The 21115-nt window shown below is 35.7% G+C and overlaps 1 protein-coding gene across 10 annotated transcripts in view; it reads left to right on the forward strand.

Annotated features, from left to right (window-relative positions):
• STAU2 (staufen double-stranded RNA binding protein 2) overlaps nt 1-21115 on the forward strand; it is a 305674-nt gene that overhangs the window by 124678 nt on the left and 159881 nt on the right. For all 10 annotated transcript variants that reach the window (XM_045162802.1, XM_045162800.1, XM_045162797.1 and 7 more), the window contains 2 exons: nt 576-707; nt 13781-13841. In XM_045162802.1, coding sequence (XP_045018737.1) covers nt 576-707; nt 13781-13841 — 193 coding nt within the window. The remainder of the gene's footprint in view (nt 1-575; nt 708-13780; nt 13842-21115) is intronic.

Below are 21115 nucleotides of genomic sequence, written 5' to 3' on the forward strand. Positions count from 1 at the left end.
AACAATGTGAATTTTAGCCTTTTCAGTTTATTAATTTAAGTGAAGAATACTAAATGTAGTCATAAGCAACTCTCTACAATGTGAATTTTATTTTTCTGCTTACATAAATAAGTTTATTGTTTAAAAATCAAAGAATATAGAAATATGTAAGGAAATAAAAATGTTCTAAGACTGTTGGTTGGATGGCATCACCAACTCTATGGACATGAGTTTGAGCAAGCCTCAGGAGTTGGTGATGGACAGGGAATCCTGGCATGCTGCAATTCATAGGGTTGCAAAGAGTTGGACATGACTGAGCGACTGAACTGAACTGAACTGAAGATTCTGTCATCCTGACATAACCCCTCAAAATGTCCTCAATTTTGAGGACCAGATTTCCATACTTTTCTCTGTGTATGCATTCATATATATATATATATATATATATATAAAATATAAAAGGGACCATAATTGCTATTTTATTATGGACTGAACTTTATATTTTTGAATGCTAGAGAGCAGAATACATTGCTTAGTGATGTTAATGTTTGTTACCAAAGCAGCTGTCATTACATTTCTTACTTTATTCTTACCAGGTCAAGGTAGGGAATGAAGTTGCTACTGGAACAGGACCTAATAAAAAGATAGCCAAAAAAAATGCTGCGGAAGCCATGCTGTTACAACTTGGTTATAAAGCATCCACTAGTCTTCAAGATCAGCTTGACAAGGTGAGAGTTAAATTTACACGGATAAGTTCTGTCCTGTCAGAGTATAAAAATAATGAGCAAGTTCTGTTCCAGTGTTCCTTGACTCAGTATTGTCTTAACTAGTGTAAAGTAGATGTCAAGTTTTAACTTTGCCAAGTTGGTACTCTTATCTTCATATCTTTAAAGATACAGATTCTCCTGATACAAAATAACCACTGTTTAGGGGTCACAATAAAATATTATAATCTTACAATTAGAAAATATTAAAAATTTGCTGTATAATTGTATATATTTTATATAATATTAGTACCAGTGTAGTAAGTTTTACCATACTGACTAATGATATATATACCCAGTTTTTTAATTTGTGCTTTTTAAGAATGGAGGTTGTTAGCCTTTATTTCTGCAGTACAGCTGAAAACCCTGGAAATAAAGATCCTGAGTTATCCCTTTAGGGCAGGAGCTATATAGGACAGACACTCTATAAACTGATTTTTCTATTTACTTTAAATTAAAGGTAAACTCAGAGGGTGTTTATTTTCTGCCAAGACTTGTGTTCATGGTCCCCTGTTTCTTCTGCAGCAGGTAATGACATCATTAACACCTGCCTGCATTGCAAGAGAAGCTGAGAACCCTGAATTCAGGACTTGGCAGTTAACTTGGCAGGAACTGACTTCATTTCACATTGTATTCAATTATCATTTTATCTATACATATGTAGAAATTATTTTTATTAAACATTTCATTTGTATGAACATTCCCAAAACAAGCTTAATAATTATTTCTGTCATAAACAATACGGTTTTTTCCATGCCATTTTCTCGCATACGGATTCTATTTCAGGGATATTTTCAGTTTCTGCAGGAACATCTTTGTGAAGTTTGGAGTAAAAATGAAATTATCTATTAAAAAATACTTAGAGACACTTTTTAAGGTGCTGTAAATATCTAGGCAGTTATTTTGAGTGATTAAACATTATTTATCTGTGTGATATCACTGGAGATTTCAGTTCTGTTTTTATAACCTGGCTAGTGAATGTGTTTTCTTGTTTTAAAAGTATTTGTAACATGAAACCTAACACGTGTTCAAATTTCTGTAGTTCTTACATTGTGTATATGTTGTTTTAACTTAACACATTTATATTGACTTAAAACTGGTAAGTGATTTATAAAAATATGTCAGAATAAATCTCGTAGATCTTTATTTGTAAGTTAAATGAAAATAAAACAACAAAACACCAGCATTAATTTCATTAATTAGAAAAACATATTTTTGCATACCCACTGTGTTACTAGTTAGGGTTCTCCAGAGGAACAGAGTCCCACAGGGAGTGTGCATGTGTGTGTGTGTGTGTATGTGTATGTATCACACAGAGACTTATTTTAAGGAATCGACCCATGAAGTTTTGGATGCTTGGCTACTCCAGAATTTGCTGGGGATGCCAGCAGGCTGGAGATTCAGGAAGGAGCTACAGAGTCTGGAGACCATTGACTGGCAAGCTGCCTCTCTTTCCAGGGAAGGTCAGCCTTTGCTGGCCTTCAACTGACAAGGCCCACCCACATTCTAGAGAGTCAGTTTTTTTACTCTTTAGAGTTCAGTGATTTAAATGTAAATCTCTTCCAAAAACACCCTCACAGAACACCCAGAATAACGTTTGACCAAATATCTGAGTACCTAGCCCAGACAAGTTGACACATAAAATTAATCATCACACCCACTAAATGCCAGACGCTTAAAACTGAAGATAAGATGACTGGAATTTGGTCCCTGCACTCAAAAAACTGACCAGTAAGTGTTAGGAGTGAGGAGCTTACATCACGTAACAAAAGTTACAGTATAATTAAAATTCTAGGTATGTGAAGATGAGTCTGGAAAGTCAGGAGTAGCTGAGATGACTATTTTTATGTGAAGTAATGTGCTTTTGAATTACTCATTTGAGATTTGAGCTTGAAAATGGCATGATCTGGTTTGCTTTCTACGTAGGACAGCCCCATAAGTAATGTAGTGAATGGATGCGGGCAGGATGGGACTGAAGGCAGGGAGGCCAGTGCTAGCAGAATTGTTCAGGTGAAAGATACTGAGGGGCTGAGCTAGGGCAGTGGTGTAGAGAGGAGAGGGAAAAGACGCCAGCCATGCTTCTTAAGTGTATGTGTTAAGATTTCAGTAGCCGATACAATGCATGGAGGATACAGAAAGGAAGAATACCTGTAAAAAAGAGAGTAGGAAGAGACTTTACGGAAGAGGTGCCTGGTACTTCCTTGGTGGTCCAGTGTTTAGGACTTGGTGCTTTCACTGGCCTGGCCCCAGGTTCATTCCTTGGTCAGGGAACTAAGATTCCCACAAGCAGCATGGCATAGCCAAAAATAAAAACAGTGGTAGTTGTATGCTGCAAAGATCAAGTAAGAGGAGTTAGTTAATTCCTTGATTTGTCAATAAGAAGAGCTTTTGAGAATGTGACAAAAGCAATTATAAAAATAAATCTTTAAAAGTACCTTTTGAAAAGTTGGCTTTTTAAAAAAATAATCAAGGTATGTACGTAACTGAGTGATGATGGTGGTGGTAGTTTAGTTGCTAAGTCGTTTCTGACTCTTGCGATCTCATAGACTATAGCCTGCCATGCTCCTCTGTCCATGGAAGAATTTAAAAGTGCAAAAGAGTGAACAGTGAAGAAAAAATTAGCTTCACTTTACCCCGAAACCCTCAGACTTGGTCTCTTCCTAAAGGTATCTCCCATGTTTGTACATCATTTAAAATAGTGTCTGAATATAGTCAATCTTATATAAGGATTAAAAAAAAAAGAAGATAAATGTCCTCACAAAGATATTCTGCATGTATGTACTAATATATCTCCACTTTAAAAACATTAAGATTTAGTGAATTGCAGCTTAATGAATTTTGACAAGTGTGTGTATATGACCACATCACAATTAAGATTTATAACATTACTGTTACCCCAGTTTCTTAATGCCATTTTATAGTAAATGTCTTTCCTTTTCCTCAGCTCCTGACAAACGCTGATCTGATTTCTGTCTGTACAGTTTTGCCTTTTCCAGAACGTTGAATAAATTGAATGGTACATTATGTAGCCGTTTGTGTCAACCCTTATTGTTGAGATTGATCCATGTTGTTGCATTTATCATTTGTTTATCATTTGTTATCATGTATCTTTTCTGTTTGTTATTGTTGTATTCTTTACCAACATTTAGGTTTTCAGTTTGAGGCTATTGTAAATAAAGTGGTTATAAACATTCATGTACAAATCTTGACTGTATATATTCTCTAATATAGCCTGTTAGGTACATATTCATATAATAGTGCACATGCCACTTTATTAGAAACAAGATGTTTTCCAGAGAGGTTGTAGCATATTCATTTCCACAAGCAATGTTTGAGATTTCTGCTTACTCCACATCTTCTCTAGCTCTTGGTATTGTCAGTTTTTATAGCTTTGATGATGGTATTAGGTGTTTAATGTTGTTTTATTGGATTTCATTTCCATTTTCCCTAGTTAATAATGCTGACTAGTTCATCATATATTATTTACCACTCGTATCTCTTCTTTGAAGTATCTGTTCAGAATTTTTGTCTTTTAAAAAATTGGCTGGTTTACTTTCTTATTATTGAGTTATAAAAGTTCTTTATATATTTTAGATGCCAGTGCCTTATCAGATAAAAGATTCTTGTCTCTCACTTTCTGTCTTCTCTTCTCCTTTTTTTACATATGTTGTCCAGTTGTCCAGACACCATTTGTTTAAAAGATTAATGCTTTTTCCATTGAGTTCGTTAGACCTTTGTTGAAAATGAGTTGACCACTTATGTGTGGATCTGTTTCTAGATTTTCTGTTTGTTAATCTGTATGTCTGTTCTTTAACTGTACAACTGTATGTAGAGTGTACCTTTTTTGGATAAGGTTTGAGATCAGATAAAGAACTTCATCTTTGTTCTACTTTTAAAAAATTGTTTTGGCTAATCTGTATATTTTCATAATAAATTTTAAAATCAATTTCTACCAAAAAAATATCCAGTTGGAATTTTTCTTTGAGATTGTGTTGAATATTACATAGATCATGTTTGCATTTATTAATATATCTTAAAAATATTGAGTCTTCCAACCTTTGAACAAGATCTTGATCTGTTTATTTAGGTTTCTTGAAATATATCCCAGCAGTGTTTGTACTTTTTTATAGAAATATCTTCCACATTTTTTATGTTTATCCCTAAATGTTTCATGTTTGTGGGTGCTATTAGTAATGGCATTGGTTTTTAATTTCAGTTTCAAATTCTTCTTTTCTAGCATATAGAAATACAGTTGTTTTTATATATTGACTTTGCATCCTGTGACCTTGCTGAACTGACTTATCTGTTAAAGTAGCTTATTTTGTAGATTTTTTGCAATTTTCTGCATTGATGATTGTGTTATCTGTTAATAAAGACAGTTTATTCTTTTCTTGCTAATTTGTATGCTTTTATTTACTTGTCTTGCTTTATTGCCTTGAGTGAAACATCCCATTCAGTGTTGAATAGAAGGTTGATTGTTGAAACAGAAAAACAGGTATCTTGACTTTGTTCCCGATCTTACAAGGAAATTGTTCAGTGTTTTGCTGTTATATACATGATGCTTGTAGGTTTTTATACATGCTCTACATCAGCTTGATAGTTCCTAGTGTTCCTGCTTTGTTGAGAAGTCTCCCCACCGTATGTTGAATTTTGCCGAATGTTTTCTCCGCATCTGTTGATATTCACATGATTTTTCTGTTTAGTTTGTGGATATGGTGAATTTTTTTTTAATTGATGGATTTTTAAAATTTATGTGATACAGGTTTCCCCCACTATCTGAAAGTAAAGCAATTCCTGTGAAACCTTTTGTAAGCCAAAATGGCCTGATACAAAGAAGCAATTACCTTAGGACTCATCTTGCTAATGAATGGACAAAATAAATCCAGACAGAACACAGATTCTCACACACGGTTCAAAGCCGTGGTGACTGGATGCTGAGATACTGAATATAGTTGCCACTCTCACTGCTCCTGGTGTGTGCTGCCTCAGTAATGGCTAGCTGTGAAGTAAAACACTGAATGGTATTTTTTGTTTTTCCATAAAAGTGAAAATCCTCTTTGGATTTCTTTTAGTTAGCAAAAACAGGTACTAGTGCATGTCTTTCATAAAAGCAAAGTGACATAAACTTTTGAAAAATGTGAAATACCTGTATATACATACACAGCAAAAAATTACCATTTTAACCATTTTTAGGTGTACAATTCAGTGGCATTAAGTACATTTACAGTGTTTTACAACTATCTCAACTATCCACTTCGAGAAAGTTTTCATCATCTGAAGTAGAAATACTGGTTTTAGTATCATTATCAGGGTAGTGCTAGACTCATATAGTAAGTTTGGAAGTATCTCCTTTTCTTTCATCATCTCAGAGAGTTTGCTATTCTTCCTTCATTAATCGTTGAGTAAAATTTACTGGTGGAGCCATCTGGGTTTATAATTTTTTTTGTAAGAAGGTTTTAAATATAAATTGATGTAAAAATAGATATAAGACTACTCAGATTTCCTACTGTTGAGCGAGCTTTGGCAGTTTGAATCTTTCAAGGAGTCTGTCCATTTTCTCTAAGCTGAATTTAATGGTATAAAATTGTTCATAGGATTCCTTTGTTATTCTTTTAGTGGCTATAGCATCTGTAATGATATTTTCTCTCTCATTTCTGAAATTGATAATTGTTTCTTCTCTTTTTATATCCTGATGAATCTAGCTAGGGGTCTGTCAGTTGTTTTTATCATATTCAAACAAGATTGTGATTTCATTGATTTTTTTCCCTGTTATTCTGTTTTCAGTTTTACTGATTTCTGTTCTTTATTTTATCCTTCCTTTATTTGCTTTGGGTTTAATTTTCTGTTCTTTTTCTACTTTTGTAAGCCAGAAGCTTAGTCTGTGGATCTGAGAATTTAGTGATATATATTTCTCTTTAAGTACTGGTTTAGCCCTGGCCCACAAATTTTGAGAAGTTGAGTTTTTAACTTCATTTCATCAAAATATGTTCTAATTTCCCTTTGGTTTCTTCATTCAAGTCCTATGTCTCTTCTGATTTTGTTTACTTCTTTTATCAAGTGCTAATGTCACCAACTATAAATTTGAATTTGACTACTTTCAGTTTTATCGGTTTTGTTTTATGTACTTTGAAGCTATGTTGTTATATACATATACATTTAGGATTGTTATATCTTTTTGATGACTTTACAACTTTATTATTATGTGATTTTCTTTCCATCCCTGGTAATATTCCTTGTTCTAAATTCTTTTTGATATTAATAGTCACTTCAGTTTTTTTTTTATTAGTGTTTGCATGGGGTATTTTCCCCCCACCATTTTATTTTTAGCCTATCAGTGTCTTTATGTTTAAATTGGTTTCTTTTAGAAAGCATATAATTGAGTCTTGCTTTTAAAAATACCCTTTGACAATCTCTACCTTTAGTTAGGAGTGATCAGACCATTTGTACTTATTGTAGCCTTTGGTATGGTTGGATTTAAACTTTTCATTTTTCTAATTGTTTCTATTTGTTCCATTTATTCTTTGTTCACTTTTTTCTCTTTGACCTCTCATGTAGTCGTACATTTTACTTACCTTTATATGTATAAAACCCATAATTCATTGTTACAAATTTTGCTTTATGTAGTTAATTTTATTTCTATGTGGTTAGAATCATAGAAAATACATTTAACCTCATTTTTACCATTTTCAATACTGTTCATTTGTTTAGATCCAGATTTCTTTCTGGTATTATACTCCTGTTTGTAGAACTTCCTTTAATACTACTTGTATTAGCAGGTCTGCTGGCAGTGATTTCTGTCAACTTTTATTTGATGAGAAATTTATTTTGTATTCATTTTAGAAGTTACTTTTGTGTGGGTATAGGATTCTGAGTTTTTCTGTTTCTTTCAGCACTTTCAGAGATCTCATTCAATTGTCTTCTGACTTGCATAGTCTTTTGTATGAAGTCTGCTGTGATTATCTTCTTTTTCATCTTGACATGCTTTCTTCCTCCCTCTAAAGGCCTTCAGAAATGTCCTTTTTTTAATTAGTTCTTGGCAGTTTAACTGTGATGTATCTAAATTTGATTCTTTGCTTTCTTTCTCCTCTTCTTCCCTCTCCTCCTTCCTTTTCTTTTTCTCCCTGTCTCTTCATTTTCTTCCTCTTCCTCCTTCCTTTCTTCTCCTTTTTGTATTTTTTTTCTGCTTAATGAATATGAATATATTGGATCTGTGATTTGTTTTTGTTTTTTTTTTTTTAATTTTTGTCAGATTCTCAGCTGTTATCTTTCTTTTCCGATATTTCTTCTTCCTTTTTTTCTCTCTCCTTGGGAGTTTACAGTTATATATATGGATATATATATCACTGAAAATGCTGGGGAAGATGAAATGTTAATGAATTCTAAAAGACTGTGTGAGGGTCAGCACAGCAGTTTAGAAAAACTAGAAAATTTAGACCATTAGTATTGTCTTATGGATCCAGGATTTTCTGTTCCTTTTTATTTTTCACTCCGTTTTTTTTGTGTGTCTCAGTTTGAGTAATTTCTATTAATTATCTGTAATATTACTGACATTTCTTCAGGTGTGTCCATCTGTTAATAATGTTATCAATATTAATTTTCATCTGTGGTATTTTCCCCCTAGGATTTCCATATGCTTTTCTTATAAGGTTTCTGTTTTTCTAATGAAATTCTCCAAATATTCATGCATGTTGTCTGCCTTTTTCATTAGATCTTTTATCCTGTTAATCATAGATATTATAAAACTTATTTCTTAGAGTTCTAGCACTTGGGTCATCTCTGGGCTCTGTTTTATTGACTTGTTTTCTTTTTAATTTTCATTTATTTATTTTTAATTGGAGGATAATTGCTTTACAATGTTGTATTTGTTTATGCTATATTACAACATGAATCAGCTATAAGTATACGTATATCTCCCCCCCACCACCACCCTTGAGCCTCCCTTTTATTGACTTCTTTATCACTTGACATATTTATTTTTGCAATTTTGGGTGTCTTATAATGTTTGAATGAACACTGGACATTGTGTATTGTGAAACAGTAAAGGCAGAGTTAAGTAGTACTTATGTTAAGAAACAGGCATGTCTCCCTTTCTGTCAGACTGTTAACATGGAGGGTGACATCAATCCAGTTGGTAGTTAAGCTCATTTTGGGTGTTTTGTTTCCATAGTCACTATTAACTTCAGGTTCCTTTAGCTTTGGTTTGCCACTGTCTTTGTTTTGTGTGGGGTGAGGTTTGGGGAAGATTTTCCTCAATATTTCTGCTCCATCCTCTGGTTTCATCAGTCCTCTCTTTGCTATGCCATGAGGTAAGGGATATCTCTCTGCTCCATAGTCAATTGCTGTTGTTTATTATTTGGTTGTAGGATTGTGTTGGGTATAGAAACATAGCTCTTGATTTTCTTGTGCAGCTTCATTCTCAAACTCTGTGTGCCTGAGTCTCAGAAGTGGGTTTTTTCCTAATGTTTCTACCTCCTTCTCCATGATAGCCAGACTTTACTTTTGTTTTTTTTGTTTTTTTGTTTTTAATTTTATTTTATTTTTAAACTTTACATAATTGTATTAGTTTTGCCAAATATCAAAATGAATCCGCCACAGGTATATATGTGTTCCCCATCCTGAACCCTCCTCCCTCCTCCCTCCCCATTCCATCCCTCTGGGTCGTCCCAGTGCACCAGCCCCAAGCATCCGGTTGTCTTAGGTGCAGTAGAGTTTTCCAGCCCCTTCCCCAGCATTTTCAGAAATCTGCTTAATATTGGTGCAGGGATTTGCTCTCAAGGTTTTCACCTCCTTCTTTTTTTCCTAGGAGCAGGTAACTTTTGCTTCTAATCTTTTTGCAGAAACAGTGAGTCCTTGCCTGAGCTTTTGGAGCAACAAAATTTCTTGCCTTATCTCAGAGGCAGACAGGATATGTTTCTCCCCTTTCTCTTGTAGCTTGTGCTGTTTGCTTTGTGTAAAAGAAGAGTCTAGTGAGTGAAGTCGCTCAGTCGTATCTGACTCTTTACAACCCCATGGACTGTAGCCTACAACACTTCTCCATCCGTGGGATTTTCCAAGCAAGAGTACTGGAATGGGCTGCCATTTCCTTCTCCAGAGGAGTGTGCAGATTTCTGAGCTGTTCTCTCTGCTTCACACCTGCACCACTGAGTGGGGCTCTTTGGTTCTCTGCTGTATCTCCAGTTGTCCTGACTTCCCAAAGGAAGCCCATAGAAAAGAACTTCTCTCTGGAGTTCCTAATTTTTCTAAACTGCTGTGCTGACCCTCACACAGTCTTTTAGAATTCATTAACATTTCATCTGCTTTCTTCTTACCAATATTTTTGATATTCATCTCTTTCTTCTTTGCCAATGTTGAATTATTTTGTGAGCTGAACCTCGCCTCAGAGGGCTTTGTCACTCTCTAGAATTCATGTCATCTGTTTGCTTTACAATCTCAGATCTCTGATGGGTTTGAGAAAAGTTATGATTTCTTACATTGTCTGAGTCATTGTTACATTTCTACATTCTAAGGAAGAGCAGAACACTCTTTACTTTTTAAAAAATACACTGATCTTGCATCTTGGTTGTTTTTTTTTTCAATTACATGGGGTTTCGGTTACAACTTAGAGCTTGTTCCGCATCAAGATGTAACTGGCATGTGCTTCATTCTTTGTAATATTTGATTATTATATATTGTTCAAAGTAATACTCATATGTATAACAAATCAAGACTTAGTCAAGATTAATGATATAAAGACTCAAGATTTATAATAAACCATGCTGTCCTGCCCTGGGACTGCCCATTTCTGTTACCTTTTTTACAGAGGCAACCACTTACTACCTGTTTTAGCTGTTCTGTTATTTTGTACTGTTAATAACTTACACTGCAGTTTCTTGATTTTTTTTCTTTTTAGATGTTACCTGGGTTCCTGCTTTGAAAACCGAAGAGTTAGTTTTCTTACTCAACATGTATAGTTTTCTGTGTCTCTCTAACTTATCCCTGTTGCCCTCTGCCAAGTAAACACTTCATGTACTGTTTAGTTTCTTTGTTTTTTCTTTCTTGGAGTTCTTTATCTTCCTCTTCTATGTTGGATTGTTTGTTTGATCTGCTGAAGACCCAATGTTTTGGTTCTTCTCTTCACGATTTCCCTGTTAATTCCTTTTGCCTCTCTCTTGTTGAGTTGCCTGCTTTCTGGACAGTTTCCTTGCTCTTAATTTATTTTCTTGTGTTGATGGAGTACATGCTTTCATCATTTCCTGATAGAGAATGCATGAGTAATACAGTTTTTTGAGACCTTGTAGTTCTGATATATCTTTCTATTTCCCCCACACTTAATTGGTAGTTTTTCTGAGATATAATTCTAAATAGGAAATATTTTTTCCACAGTTTTGAAGGCATTGTACCAATGTTTTCTACCTCTCAGCATTACTGTTGAAATTCCAAAGTCTTCGGATTCTTTAGCCAATTTATGAAACTTTTACATTTCCTGTCCCTCGTGATGCTTTTCTCACATCTTTTCTCAGAAGTTCTGAAATTTCTTGAGTGACTGATTGGATTTGTGTATTCTTTGATAAATTGTTTTTGGGTGTTTGGGTTTTAATCCAGAAATTCGTGTACTTTAAAAGTGAGGAAACTTTTATATTTTTTCTCTGATGATTTCTTTCCTTCCATTTTTGCTGTTGGTTCTTTCTAGGATACCTGTTAGTCTAAAGAGTGATTTTTTGCTTCTTTCTTTCTCCCTTCGTTTCTTTTCTGTTTCTCTTTTTGTTCTGTTTACTGGAGATTTCTTCAGTTTTGTCTTCCAGTCCTTCTTTGAAATATTTTCCTTTGGCTACTGTATTTTTTATTTCCCAGAGCTATTCTTCATTCTCAGAATATTCCTTTTTATAACCTCTTGTTCTTGTTTAATGGGTATAATACTTCTGTCTCTCTGAGAGCTTTTTTTAATGATTTTTGAGGTTTTATTCTGTTCCCTGTGTTATGCTCACCATTCCTTATAGATTGGGAGACTGATTATTGTCTTTAGAGGCCCAGTGATAAAGGGAGCTGGGGATCTTATCTTCTAGGATGTAACTTTGGAATCCATCTCTCTTTTCAGTGTGGTGTATAGATCCATCCCATCCTCAGCTGTACCTGGTGTCCAGAGTCTCTTTGTTTTAGGCCTTTCTGAAGAGGCAACATTTTAGGAAATTTGTCTCCTTGGGGTCACAGAAGTGACCTGAAAGTTTCATAACATTTGAAAGACTTCCAAACAATCTTCCTATTTTCATACTCTTCCAGGATTCATCTTTAGAAGTACCAGGTGTGCTTCTGATTCCTGAGGCTTTCTGGGGTCCTGAAGCACAAATCAGTTTACTCTTTGTAAGCTCTTTGTTAGCTTCTAGCTCTGCAGGTGAGGTTTCAGCTGGCCCACACCTGCTAAGTTAGTTATAATTAATGTACTCTCCATGTTACAAATTTTGACTTTTCTCTTCTCTTGATTCCTTTCATATTCAGGGGAGGCTGGGGGCAGAGGGAAGGAGAGAGAGTTTATGGATTATTGGATTATCAATTTAGAGTTGTTTGGGGAGAGAGAAGAGATTACTCTTAATGTTTACTCTGTCATGTTAAAGCAGAAACCTTAGAAAAGCAGTTTCATTAGAGTGTTGAGATAGAAATCAGAGAGCAGCAGGCTTGGGATTCAGTTGATGAAAAATTAGGCTTAAGGAATAAAACCTAATATTTAAATAACTTTGGTTATTAGTGGAAGGAGAGAAAAGGAGGAATGAAGTGCTAAATATATTATTACCAACTTCAACTGAGCCCTCAAATGCCTGAGGATCTGTATTCTTCTAATCGTTGAGCTCTTTCTTTCCTAGACTTTTTGCTTACTGTGTACACTTTCCTTAGATTTATAACCTCCCTCCCTCCCGCAGCGCCCCCCTCTCTCTATGATCCTGTCTTGTGCTTCACAGAGAACATGTGCGTGGGAGTCTCCTCAGGCCTTCCCATCCATGTGTATCTGCATTTACACACGTTACCTTCTCTTCCACCCTTTCACAGTTGCAAGCTATTTGCTAGAAATGTAGTTTGTGTTTGGAGAAGGCAATGGCACCCCACTCCAGTACTCCTGCCTGGAAAATCCCACAGACGGAGGAGCCTGGTGGGCCACAGTCCACGGGGTCGCTAAGAGTCAGACACGACTGAGCGACTTCACTTTCATGCATTGGAGAAGGAAATGGCAACCCACTCCAGTGTTCTTGCCTGGAGAATCCCAGGGACGGCGGAGCCTGGTGGGCTGCCGTCTATGGGGTCACAGAGTCGGACACAACTGAAGCGACTTAGCAGCAGCAGCAGCATAATATAAAATACCGATTATAAAAATAAGTATGTCTCCCCCACCCCGAAGTACTTTATATCAATAATACCAGCTCCACAAAAAGAGAACATAACCAGTTAATGTCACTTATAATTTGATTAAAATACTACTTCAGAACGTCTGAGCTCAGAGTGTATTTTACACTAAATGTTGACCAAATCATCTGGCAAAAGCCAGGATATTCCAGATTTTGCTTCGAGTTAGGGTTTAGTTTTCAGTTTTTTGTACCTGTCATTAGCATTATTCATTGACCCTTATCATGACGTTTCCAGAACAGACATAATAATATTTCTATCATTAATTTAACTTCAGAAGTGATAAAAAATCTCTTTTAGTTACTTTAGAACTTGCGATGATTATTGTTTACTGTTTGAAAACAAATTATTTACTTCTTCACCACCTTGATAGTGCCCATGTTATACATAATATATATACTAAATATTATGCTAAATATGGGGCTTTCTTGATGATGTAAATTATAAATTTAAATAGATAAAATCAGGAGGCATAAGAAACAGATATGAATGTAGAAAAGGGATAGATGTTTTAGCTCTTGTTAGTACTTGTTGTGTCCATGGTCCTGGGGTCAGCAGTGGAGAGGATGAACAGAATAACCTGTACCCTTTTTTTATTAATTAGGATTAACTTTTTTTTTGAATTTAAGTTTCTTTCCTGAATTTAAACAATTGGTTTAATTTTTCAGACAGGGGAAAACAAAGGATGGAGTGGTCCAAAGGCTGGGTTTCCTGAACCAACAAATAACAGTAAGTTTCTACCTTTATATTAGCTACACTTGGTGTTCGTCAGTGGTTCCATGACATGTCCCTCACTGGGAATTTACTGGGTCTGAGATGCTATGCTAAGTGTTTTGAAGGATGCAGGAAGTTGTGGTGTTTGCTTTCCTGCAACTGACAGAAGACACAGAGACTCATATCTTCAACATGGTTAAGTCATTGCAGACAGAAAACCATTTTATCCATAAAGTGATGATGTTTTTTTTAAAGTTGTTTTTATTGTGACATTATCACAATAGAAAAGAATCAAGAAAGACAAACAGTTATCTACCAGTCCAATGTAACCCAGCATTAACTGTATTCACAGTTCTACTTTTTTAGGTACACACACAGACACTTTAACATAATTAGAATATAGACAAAAATTTGTAATGTGTTTTCATTTAACACTGTAGTACACATTTTTTAGGTTGTGCTGAGTCATTAGAATTTTTGGTATTTTATTAAAGTTACTAGTTGAAATATCAGAAATGTAAGGATAAAATTGCTCACAATTTTATTCCAAATAATAGTATATCATCATTTAAAAATCCACTTCAGTTCTGCTGAAGTGGGAGAAGGGAGCTATGGTGATAGCTCCCTTCCTGGAGTGAATCCTCTAACTAAATACTTCTGAGTAGTTAATGGGAAGATGAAAGGGTCTTCCTGAGTCTTTGGGACCTTGATTGTTTTCAGCTCAAAATAATCTACATGTCACAGAGAAACATTTTAGGATGGCAGGCAAATTTTGCTCACCTAAGATAATTCCCAGTGTTTGGAGCATCCTCCTGGTTGCTAGATAGTATGCTGCCTGATTCATGAATCATTGAATAAAGCCAATTCGCTCTTCAAAAAAATTTAAAAAGAATAAAAATAAAAATCCACTTCAGGTATTTCTGTTTTCAGAGGTACATGATCAAGCTGTTATACATTGAAAGTGTAGACATTTTTAACTTCCTCCCCGCCTCTCCCCAAAAGCATCTGTTTTTACTCAAGTGACCATTTTACTGTAAATCAGTAAAATGAAACAGCCAGCCAGTGAAGACCCTGGCAAAGTGAAGTCCCCAGTAAAGTCGGATCTCTTTCATTTCTAACCCCAGTTCTCTTCCTGATAACCTTCAGAAGCTGAATTAGCTTAAATATGTAAATTGTTGTCATGAAGAGTATTCTTTCATATTAGTAGCTCATCTTTTGATGTATAATGAAATTTGTGACAATTCTTTTCAGAGCCTGCTTATGAGAATTGAATTCTTGGATTATCAAAACTAGCCTCTTGAAAAAACTGTTTCATTGAGGCAATGGTATTCATGAATTATTTTCTGGGAATAATTTAAATAATTCAGTATGAGTCTAGGCCTTTTGTCTGTGTATGTAAGGATGATGAATGTGATAGGCTCAGCACATTGCCCAAAGGAAAAATGGAATCAGTTCAGGATTCTCAGAGAGTTTTTAATTCCTTTGTTGTTTGAATATAGAGAATTGAATTTACTTGGGCTTCCCTGGTGGCTTAGACAGTAAAGAATCTGCCTGCAGTGTGGGAGACCTGGGTTCGATCCCTGGGTTGGGAAGATCCCGTGGAGGAGGGCTTGGCAACCCACTCCAGTATTCTTGCCTGGAGAATCCCATGAACAGAGAAGCCTAACAGGCTACAGTCCATGGGGTTGCAAAGAGTTGGACATGACTGAGTGATTAAGCACAGCACATAGTTATTTGGTCAAGGAATGTGAGAAACATTCAGTTGATTTCAGTTTTATGTTAAGTACTTAGCACAGGAGCTATTTCTTAGTAAGCACATAATGAATGTTAGTTTTCTTCCATGCCTTCTTCCCCCCCACCCCTGTTTTTTTAATAAAAATTCTATAAATTTGTGTAGGCTTGCCAAAAATGTCATTCTTAAACTTCTTATCGCTCAGATTTTTCTGCATGTACACGTGACCAAAGAATATGTATGGTTTGTATTTGAATGATTACTTTTGACATTAGATTTTTTTTCAGAGAACATAAACATTACATATTTAAATATGGAAGTCAGATAGTTATTAATTTGGTAGTTTTAACATGAAAGCACATTATAGATGACCTGAAGCCTCCATCACTAAACAGTGGTATTTTGACCCTCATCTTTACGTCTGTTGATTTTTTTTTTTTTTTTTACTTTCTGAGGGATTTGGAGCTCCTTTGCAATTAGGGGAAGAAATGTCACAAAAAGGCCAGTGAGTTTCACTGATGAGAAATGTGTAAGAAGGTCTAAAAGATTTGCTTTAAACATAATGTTGGAAATGATAAGCTGTTTGAAGCATCCTTAAGATGTAACCAAATGTTAGCACTTCAGGACTTGCTCTGGTCTCCAGTAGTTCAAAATCTGAAAGAAGAATGCTCCCTGGTCCCTTCCCAATATTGTGGAGGTGAGAAAGCTGATACAGAGGTTCTCTGAGTGGGCCCCGCCCAGGTTACCACGGACAGCAAGGGCAGTCCAGCTCTACCAGTCAACTGTCTCTCTTCTCCTGAGAGAAGTGTAGTGGAACCCCTGGGTTCTGTGTAGTGGAACCCCTGAGTCCTCTGGAGCCAGCTCCTAGCTCCTTTAATACAAGAAAAAGTAGATCACTATGATGACTCCATCACCTAAAAAGTAATTTAAATTCACATAGTATGATAGCTTTTAGGTTAAAGTCTCTTCTAAACAGTTCCTTGAGTTTGAAATTCTGCCCTAGGTGTTTCCTGTCCTGTGGACAATATGTGTCTTAGTGTTTTGCAGGCAGAAGTTAGAGCAGGGGTTGCTCAGGATGGCACGTGAGGGGAAGACAGGAGTTTGAGACTGCCTGAGCTGCCCGCCTCACTGCCATATTGTATGACCTTGAGCAACTCAGTTTACATCTTCTTGTTCAATGTGCTCTGTTATGAGTTACACATATCAGTTTATAATGTTAAGTGTCTTTACTTTTCTAAACTTGACTAATCACCCTTGAATAACATCTGAAAAGGTAACATTACTTTGTAAACAACAAAATGTCATAAAGTGACTCTCTTCATTGTTTTCTTGGCTAAACTTTACTTCACAAATTGTAGTTAAAAAGAACAAAATTTTAACCACTCATTATTTGGATAAATACTATGAAATTAACTTGAAGCTATAGTATACAAAAATTAAGAGAATGCAGAATTGTAAAGGGGAAAGAAGACAATTTTAGCCTGGTGCAGATAGCACCTAACTGTCTGCTGCTGCTGCTAAGTCACTTCAGTCGTGTCTGACTCTGCGACCCCATAGACGGCAGCCCACCAGGCTCCCCCGTCCCTGGGATTCTCCAGGCAAGAACACTGGAGTGGGTTGCCATTTCCTTCTCCAGTGCATGAAAGTGAAGTTGCTCAGTCGTGTCCGACTCTTAGTGACCCCATGGATTGCAGCCCACCAGGCTCCTCCGTCCATGGGATTTTCCAGGCAAGAGTACTGGAGTGGGGTGCCATTGCCTTCTCCGGCACCTAACTGTAGGTAGACAAAAAAAAGTTAATGTACATGTGCATTTAATATTTGAAGTGGGAGATATTTTTTTAAAAAAGATTACCGTCATAAGAAACTGCTAACAAGTACAGCTAAGAAATAGTTTAAATGGTTTTGCAAGTGATTGTGATTGCATAGCCGGGTTCCTGGCTTGATTGGCTGCAGATTTAAAATATGGACCTAATTTTGACATCCTTCCCAGGCTTTCTTCATTGTCCTGGGTTGCGGAACGTAGACCTTTCTAAGTGTATTTCACCTTGTGAATCACTGTCATAGTCGTGTCAAAGTGTAAGAACACATAACTCTGTAATGTGAGGTTTGTGCTAAATTTAGCATGGGGGCAATTTTATGCTTGGCATGCACATAAAAAGCTAGATTTTTACAGATGAATGACTAGCAAGTTTTTTAAAAGATCATGCGTTTTAAAGACTTACTGATGGCTCATGGAAAATTTTGTAAAATACTTAGATACAGTTCAGTTGATAACATCTTTTTTTTAAATGCACATTCCATGCTTCTTATTAATACAGGATTTTACTTAAAAGCAGGTTCATTGTTTCTTAAAGGTAAACTCCAGCTTAATTCAGAATTGGACTCAGCTCAAAGGTATTCACTGGTATGTGCCGAATCCACCCACTAAAACATTATTTGGAGGCATTTCTCACATAAATATTTTTCCGTTAACCTTTTAAAAAGTTTTATTTAGCCCCTGTGAAATATGCTGACTCTTCTAGGTTCATTAGAGATAACTCAAGACAAATACTTTTGGGATGGGAAAGAATTCTTATTAACCTTTGCAGTATTGAAGTTGACTTATCAAAAATTTTGTCACTTTTGTGTCATGCTTAAGACACTTCACTCATGTCCATTTCTGTGCCTGCCAGGCTCCTCTGTCCATGGGATTCTCCAGGCAAGAATATACAGTTCCCTTTGGGGCCTTCCATAATAGAAGCTTCTTTGTAATGAGACAGTTAAATTACTTGGAGCCAAAACGATTTAAATATAAAGCCAAGTGATTCAACTTAATTATTTACTTGAACATAAATACTGTGTTGGAAATCTAAGAGTATAGCTTACTTGTGGCAATCTTATTTCTTTTTTCTTCTTCCAGTTTTATTGTTATAATTGACATATAACACTGTATAACTTTAAGGTGTACAGCATAATGATTTGACTTGCCTCATGAAATGATTATCACAATAAGTAATGTTGGTGACTGCTTTCTAGTCGTGGTGTGCAGGCTTCTCATTGCAGTGGCTTCTCTTGTTTGTGGAGCACGGGCTCTAGAGCACAGGCTCAGTAGTTGTGGCACACGGGCTGTGTTGCCCCATGGCCTGTGGGGTCTTCCTGGACCAGAAATAGAACCCATGTCTTCTGTATTTGCAGGCAGATTCTTAACCACCAAGGAAGTCTCAATTCATTGGTATTTCAATTAGGGGTATGAGAGAGTGTTAAACTTATCTGTTTAAGGCATACCAGTTGAGTTAATAATCAAATGCCCATTTATTTAAGGAAAAATAACCTGAAACTGGAAGGAAAGTCTTTAATCAGATTAACACAGTATATTTTTCTGAAGTATTCTCAAGAAAGATTGAATGAATTTAAATTTTCGTGATTTAAAAAACTTGCTTGACTTACATTTTTACATGCAAAACGATTTCAGATACATGTTTTTTGAAAAAAGGAAACCATATGCACAATTTAAGGCTGCATCCCTTGATTACAGGATGACAGTGTTCTTAAGCATAAGAGCAGAGAATGAAATCATAAGAAAGGTATGGATTTAGATATATGAAAACCAAAAATGAATTCAAGGAACAGCATAAGAAAGTAAAAAGTCAAATGATAGAAGGCATAACTTGCATCCTATATAGCCACAGGTAAAAATACACAAAGGACACTTATAGATTAATAAACTGGTGGCTCAGTAGTAAAGAATCTGCCTTCAATGCAGGGGACACTGGTTCAGTCCCTGGGTCAGGAAGATCCTCTGGAGGAGAAAGTGGCAACCCACTCCGGTATTCTTGCCTGGGAAAGCCCCTGGACAGAGGAACCTGGCAGGCTACAGTCCACAGAGTCACAAAAGAGTTGGACACACCTAGCTGCTGAGCAGCAATAGAAAAATGCCCAAAGAATTTAGGGAGCCATTTAAAAAGAACAGAAATTAAATAATGAAATTGTTCAGCAATCAGGAAAGTCCAGATTAGAAGTAAATGTTCCATAATTTCTGATCCATATAATTGACAAGAGTTAAAAAATGATTATTCCAACCATTGAAGCAACAAGCACTCACCAGCTGTTAGAGGATCGTGAATTAGCAGTGCCTTTCTGAAGAAGTAAGAATACAAAGCTTAGGCCCACTTTTTCTTATAACTTAACTAAAAGATATGGAAAAATATAAGAGAATTTTTTTCTGTAATAAACATACTCTGGTTTATAATCAGAAAAAAAATTGAAGTATATTTATAACACTCACAGATGTACAAACTTTGGCCTGAATTGCACAATCTGTTTGAATTTAAACAAATGATATATATACTAAATAGCCAGGGAGGTAGTTATCCGAATACCTAAGGCTCTCCACTTGAGCCTTTTATGACTTTTTTTTAAGAAGAGAAAATGAGTAGTTTTCTAAAGTTTGAATGCAATTTCAGTTTCTGAAATGTGTTTTGGAAATGTGAAATATGTGCTCTGTATTCTCAGAGGCCTATGGGGATCAAAGGTGTTTGGAACTAGGATTTTTCCAACTGAAAAAGAGCAGAGCAGTGACACACAGATCAAAGTCTCCCAGACTGAAAGTTGAGGTATTAAGAACTACAGTGCTGATTTTCTCTGTTATCAGAGAAACTCTACAATAAACATAGGAGAAAATAAGAGTAGTAAGTACTCATTCATCAGCGTGTCTAGAAAGATGGAGGTTTATAAACTCCCAGATAATATATTGTAATTTTCCAAGAGATGTTAAACTGTGTGTTATTTTTAAAGAAAAAATATAGGTAATGCTTGATATATAGTAAATTTAACACGTATAAGTTATGACACATGATAATAAACACTTGAGATTCCCACCACTCCATTTGAGACCCACAGTGTTGCCAGTGTCGTTACCTTCTTTCTCGTCTCTTGGCTGGCTTGCCTTTTCCCACCTGAGGTCACTGCTCGCTCTGGATTTTACATATAGTCCTCCCAACTTGTTAAGTATGTGTCTTTAACAGTATTTGTTTAGTTTTGCTTTTTTAAACTTTAGGGAAAAAATGACATTATGCTGTATACTTTCTGGAACTTTGTTTTCCCACTTCAAATTGTAATTTAAGACTTTTGTTAACATATGGTTATTCCATCCACTGTGCCACTGTGTGCATATTCTATAATTAATTTATCCTCCTGTTAAGCCACTGAGGTTATTTGCAAGATTCTGTTATTAAAAACAGCATCACTGTAAACATTTTTGACCATGTCTCCTGGTACTCTTGTGTAAGAGTTTCTGGGAACACACCTTGGAGTGGTATCTGTGTATAACTAGGTATGTGTAAATTCAGATTTACAGGAAACACTGGTTGTTTTATAGAAGAAGAACTGGAGTGCCCTTCAAAATATCTAGAAGAAATAGAAACATTTTGAACTCACTTTTATACCTTTGACTTCATTTTGATGATGTTTTAGTTGGATTAGTTCAAATTTAGTTCAGATTCTATTCTATCATTGTTAGTCTCTCAGTTGTGTGCTACTCTTTGCGACCCCATGGACTGTAGCCCGCCAGACTCCTCTC

This window comes from Bubalus bubalis, chromosome 15 (assembly GCF_019923935.1).
Source record: "Bubalus bubalis isolate 160015118507 breed Murrah chromosome 15, NDDB_SH_1, whole genome shotgun sequence".
Taxonomy (NCBI): Eukaryota; Metazoa; Chordata; class Mammalia; order Artiodactyla; family Bovidae; genus Bubalus; species Bubalus bubalis.